Source organism: Octopus bimaculoides, chromosome 5 (assembly GCF_001194135.2).
Source record: "Octopus bimaculoides isolate UCB-OBI-ISO-001 chromosome 5, ASM119413v2, whole genome shotgun sequence".
Taxonomy (NCBI): Eukaryota; Metazoa; Mollusca; class Cephalopoda; order Octopoda; family Octopodidae; genus Octopus; species Octopus bimaculoides.
Window position 1 is genome coordinate 108,743,767 of NC_068985.1, and position 6,339 is coordinate 108,750,105.

At 36.7% G+C, this 6,339-nt stretch overlaps 1 protein-coding gene across 1 annotated transcript in view; it reads left to right on the forward strand.

Moving 5' to 3' along the window:
* Positions 1–2,009: 2,009 nt before the first annotated feature.
* LOC106869775 (S-crystallin 1) overlaps positions 2,010–6,339 on the forward strand; it is a 9,995-nt gene continuing 5,665 nt past the window's right edge. The window contains 3 exon segments of the mRNA XM_014915635.2: positions 2,010–2,144; positions 2,146–2,199; positions 2,201–2,232. Of these exon segments, the coding sequence (XP_014771121.2) occupies positions 2,100–2,144; positions 2,146–2,199; positions 2,201–2,232 (131 nt within the window). The 5' untranslated portion in view covers positions 2,010–2,099.

A 6,339-nucleotide genomic window follows, 5' to 3' on the forward strand; every position in this document is an offset into this window, starting at 1 on the left:
CATCATGAGTGCTGCTCAGTACTCTGTAGGGCTATACCACGTGATATGGATAGCTACAACGGACACTTTGAAATCGTGGCCATCGGAAATTGGCATAGCAGGCAAAACGAATGAACCAGTACAGTGGAATTTGTCCCCACGTCTTTGAGCAGGGCATTAGGCTCAATTCAGACGGCTATATGAATGTGTGAAAGACTGTGGTCAAACCCTAGCAAGAGAGGGTTGCTGCTGGAAGGCTATATGCATCGCAGCAGGATTCGGTCCTGTAAAGAGTCAGATGTGGTGATCGGAGAATTTCTACGACTTCACTAGTCCCGTGTTATGGCCTTCAAATACCTCCGATTCTAATCTCATGGATTACTATGCGGGGAAACACTGTTCAGAGACACAAACCACCAATGCTGAGCTTGTGGGAAAGATAAAGGAGATGTTCGAAGAACTTCTTCCCAGGGTTACAGTGTACAACGCTTGCGCCAGGTCCGCTATATGTCTTGAAGCCATGAAAGAATTTGAAGATGACTAATTTGAGTTAAATTTTTTCGCCGAGCCATAATCTAAATTATAGCTTTTGAAATTTAAAAATATATATATATGTTTTTTAATGTGATATTTTGTATTCTTTACGTTTTTTTGCAAACTGTCAAATTGCGACCAAACATCCTGAATGTTGGTGTACGCAGTCATAATATGAGTTTGACATATATCACATACATGTACATAAGAAATACTGGAGGAAGGAAAGAGAGAATTCAGGAATCACGTCATTTCGAGTGTTCTCAAGAGAATCAAGATTTCGTGTATACATTTTTGTATGTGTTTTACAGCTAAAAAGGCTGACCCTTTGAATTACAGGCACAACAGAAACAGGAAGTAAGAGTGAGAGAAAGTTGTGGTGAAAGAGTACAGCAGGGTTCGCCACCATCCCCTGCCGGAGCCACGTGGAGCTTTAGGTGTTTTCGCTCAATAAACACTCACAACGCCCGATCTGGGAATCGAAACGGCGATCCTATGACCGCAAGTCCCCTGCCTTAACCACTGGGCCATTGCGCCTCCACAACCGATAAATATATAAGCAACAAAACCAATACCAAAAGTAATTATTATGTGTTGGCCCATTCATACACACAATGAATTTTAAGTTGGGATATATTATAATTAGTTAGAGAAATAAAATATTTATATTGACTGCTCACTCATTCACCTCTTATTTCAGCATCCTCATTTGGTTTAATACTTAAAATATACTCGAAATTTGTTCTTAATTAATCTGCAAATATTAACCTGTAAATATTTATCTTAGTTTGTTTTATGTTTACTATTCCCCATATATAAAACCAGTAGAAAAAAAGGGCTCGGTTTTAAGAAACTTCTGAAACTATGGTAGGAGTAATATGGTCGAGAAGATAAGCTTAAGAACAGTAAACGATAGGTCAAAAACTCGAATCTACTATAACATTGTTACTTGAAATAATAAAAAAAATTAAATGATTAATTAAATATATTATCCGGCATAATCCTATATACGTAACAATCCTATAAAAAGGATTTTAACTGATATGCGTAGTCTAAGGGACCTGGATGTAACAAAAGATTCAATTAGAAGGAAATGACATCTTTGTTTCACGAAAATTATACCGTAAAGGAATGGAGACAAAATTTTCCAAAGTGCTAATTTTGTTTTTTAAACGTACTCTCTTTTTCAATACACTACCTTCTCGAAAGAAAGAGTGAAGGAATAGAAACGCACCCGGAGACTATAATTTGCTTAAAATTGATACAAGTTGAAAATTGAATTAGACGGAGTCAATTTGATCATGTCCATGGCAAGAAAAGAACTACCATTACATGTAGCTGCTATTGTTACAGGTATAATTATGACTTAATTCTGTAGCTATCATCAGAAATTCTTTATTCAACGATAATGATAATACATCTAACATTAGGACATTTAGTCATCGCTTGTAATTTCTCACCTCAGCTATATAAACGGCAGTTTTTAAACGAGCAAGCAACAGTCCGGTTCTCAAGCAACAAGACTCTTCACCTCCAATTTCTCTGATCGTTCCAGTGTCGATTAACACTAAAAACCAACATCAATCATGCCTTCCTACACACTCCACTACTTCAACCACCGTGGCCGTGCTGAGATCTGCCGTATGCTGTTCGCAGCTGCTGGTGTCCAGTACAATGACCGCAGAATCGAATCTTCCGAATGGGACAGCATGAGAAACAGTATGTAACACGTATTTCTTTCCTTTCTTAATGTTTTGTCTTCACCATTCGGTGGCAGATAGTCAACTAACAATTGATACAACTCGTTCTCTTGCTACAAATGTACTCTGCTTTCAAGTGTCGTTACTCAACGGCACTGTCATGCAGCTCTATGTACATGCTTCATGGTGGAATATTTCAAACGTGTAAGCAACGGTAGAATCGAGTATTTTATTAGTGTATTTTTCTACATTCTTCCGTTACTAGATAGACTTCCAATACATTAGTGCATGTATATGTACTGAATATTATTAGTAATATATGTAAACGAGGTCCCTCTAGGGAACTCTAAATCTAGAACGATTTTAGGTTTAAAATACGCATACAGCTTAATTGCATCTTACAAATTCAGGTCAACGACACCCTTATTACAATTCCTATGATAAACAGCATAAAGCAAATCTAGATAACTCTTCGATTTCAGCCCAAATCAAGATTTCTATTATTTACTTTCATGGTTAATAAACCTTCAAAAGACATAAATATCGCAGATTCAGGTTACTACAAGCTCTAAAATATTAGGCGTTGTAATACTGTTGTCTCTGTCATTATTGTTGTCGACGATGTTGCTATTGTTATATTATTCAAGAAATAATTGCTGCATTCAATTAAATCGATTACTCGGTCAATGTTTCACAACCGGCCAACCATCAGACCATATTATATTGAAATTTCAACAAAAGCCGGAAGCTGACTGAACTGTGCCGGAGAAAATAAAGTTAGTGATATTTTTTCAGAACTCTTACATTCTGAGTTCAAATCCCGTCAAAGTCAACTTTCCATTTCATTCTTTCGAAATCGATTAAATACAGTATCAGTCAAGCAATCGAATTATGCTTCCTCTGTAATTACTAGTCTTGTGCCAAAATTAGAATGTAAGAATATTACAATCTCAACTGTGTAGCGTATAACGCTATTTTCGTGAACTGTCTGGCTAGAATACTGCTCCCACTATTGAGCGGTTTTCATAACCCTTGTACCGTAGGGGTTTGCAGTTAGCAACGTTACAGTACCACTGTGAAGTGGAAGAATATTTATTCACTCAAAGCACCAGGTTTGAATCATACACTGTATTGCTTTGTATGGCAAACATAATTCCAGTTATAACAATATAACTCCAGAGTAAACACAAAATTTTAATGGCCGCTTAATTAGATACTGCTTTATTATCTTCTAATTTTACCAATATTTTGATTGCTGAAATCCTTCTTTCAGAAAAAGTGGTGATAAACATCCCTTAGTATTTGTCAACGTCAGTAGACCATGAAACATATATGTCCCAACAGATTTCTCTTAGCGGTTAGTTTCTCTTACAAATATAAATAAACTATACAAGGCGCATTCCAGATATTTTGAGAGTTTTGCAGGAGAGATATTTATTAATTTCAAAGAAATACCAAACTTTAAACACTTTCAACATAGGATGCTCTGACGTCAATGCCACTAGTTGTAGCGTTGTAGCCACAACCTGAATCCTCCATAGAAGTCTAGGACCCTTGTCACAAGGTCTTTCATATTTTCCTTCAGCTTAGGGAACAAGCAAAAGTCACAGGGAGCAAGGTCTGAACTGTAGGGAGAGTGAGAGACAGTTTGAAGCCCATCTCTGTCAAGTAGTTGCTTATCAGGAGGAATGCAAGTGCCAAAGGCCAGAGCACCTGCATTGTCCTGGTGCGGGTGCTACAGACCTTTGCGGCGAAATCTTTTTCTGAAACCCCTGAAAACCTCCACAAAGTACTCTTTGAAGAATGTCTGGACAGAGGGTCAAAGAAAGGAACACCATGAGCTCTCTGGTGGACTTGTTTGCTTGGTTTCCTGTGCCAGCGATAAACAAATGCCTGACTCTTCCGAGTATTTTCGTTAGCAAACTGAAGCATTTCATAAGTTTCTGTAGGTTTTTAGCTCTATTTAACACAAAATTTTATGGTATAGCGAGCTATCAATTCGTCTTCACGTTCCAATATGAAACTACGAAGCGTTTTATTCTGATGTGAAACCAGGTAGCATTGTAAACAACTCGACATTCAAATATGTAAAATTAAAATATCATGTAGTTGTATTATTGGAGCAGTTCTTAAAGGGAGCATGAATTCTATTGCATGAATTTTGTACTCTATTTGAGGGTACTTTTAACCCTCACCATTGCGCAGCTAATTTAAGTTAGTATCAAATATTGTGCGTCCTCCCCAGTCGGAGTGTGCTTCCCATCGAAATACTAGATGTTATGATGGCGAAGCTAAACCTTAAGCTAAAATGTTTATTAGACACAAGAGTTTTCTCAAAATAGTTAAATAGCATCACAAAAAATACTCTCCCTACCAACTTAGATGTACTTTAACAGAATCACTAGAAATGAAAGCGTAAATGAACCACATTGAAGATCTGTTGCAAGCACCACCACTACCACCACCATAAAATAAACAATTTAACATTAATAATTCTTTTTAACTTTTGGCATGAAAACCGGCGGTTTTGAGGGTAAGGTCCAGTTGATTTCATCGACACCAGTACTCGACTGGTACTTACTTATTTAATCGACCTCGAAAGGATGAAATACGAGCTCGACGTCAGCGGCATTTGAACTCCGAAGTGTGCTAACGATTCTGCCAACTCGGAGGTTTTAGTTTGAAATTAATAATAATGCTGCAACAGTAAGTGATATACTAGTTGTCAATGTGTGTGTATATATATATATATATATATATACATATATATATATATATATATGCGTATATAGGTGTGTGTGTGCGTGTGTGTGAAGTATTCTAGATGTGAACCAGTTATAAAGAAATCCCTGTCGCATTGATTTCCGTAGCAAAAGTTGGTTTGAACAGAGATTTACTTAAAACTGAGTTTTTCATTTACATTAGATAGATGTTGTCTCGTTAGTGACAATCATTCTCTTATCAAATACCAAGAAAACACCTGCGTTTTGGGCAGTCAGCTTAGAAAACTACCGTTAATTATACTATAGCAGAACTTCTCACTGTATACTTACTACTGTATCGTACACATTTACTACTTACTATGTGATTGTGTAATTTGGGCATTAAATGTTGTCAAACAAAAAAGACCCTTCACTGGCTTACACCTCGCACTCTACTTTTAATCCAACTGATATTATTTCCTCATCTGCATTGTATATATGAAGAGACAGGTGATATTAGTGGAGGGGGGATATAAATTAATGTAAATTCTGGAAACAATTCCGTATCATATTCTCATAATAAAGCACACACAAATACATACAAACATATTTACACACAAAGACATACATACCCAACTATCTATCTATCTATCTATCTATCTATCTATCTATCTATCTATGTGTCTGTCTGTCTGTCTGTCTGTCTGTGTATCTACATATATATCTTGTATATACGTATGTATACATACATGCATATATGTATATGCAAGCATGTATGTATATATTATACATATATGTACAAATCATGCATTTCTGTCTCTCAGTTTCTCACTCACTCTCTCTCTCTTTCTATCCATCTCTCTCCATGGTTATCTATTTATTTATTTTTTTGCCAAATAAACCCACGCACTATATATTTGACCATTCCGAAATACAACAACATCTGTTTCAACACCCGATTTCATATCATTAATCTTGCAACAAAAATTGATAAACTTATATGAATATATATATATATATACAAAATTAACACAAACTTTAATCTTCGTAATTTTTAGATATACTAAGCCACTGGTTTTAATTGATGAATATCCAAATTCTACCCTTATTATTTAATTTTATGTAGAGGAGCAATGGCCCAGTGGTTAGGGCAGAGGACTCGTGATCATAGGATCGTGGTTTCGATTCCCAGACCGGGCGTTGTAAGTGTTTATTGAGCGAAAACACCTAAAGATGCACGAGGCTCCGGCAGGGGATGGTGGCGAACCCTGCTGTTCTCTTTCACCACAACTTTCTCTTACTTCCTGTTTCTGTTGTGCCTGTAATTCAAAGGGTCAGCCTTGTCACACTGTGTCACGCTGAATATCCCCCGAGAACTACGTTAAGGGTACACGTGTCTGTGGAGTGCTCAGCCATTTGCACGT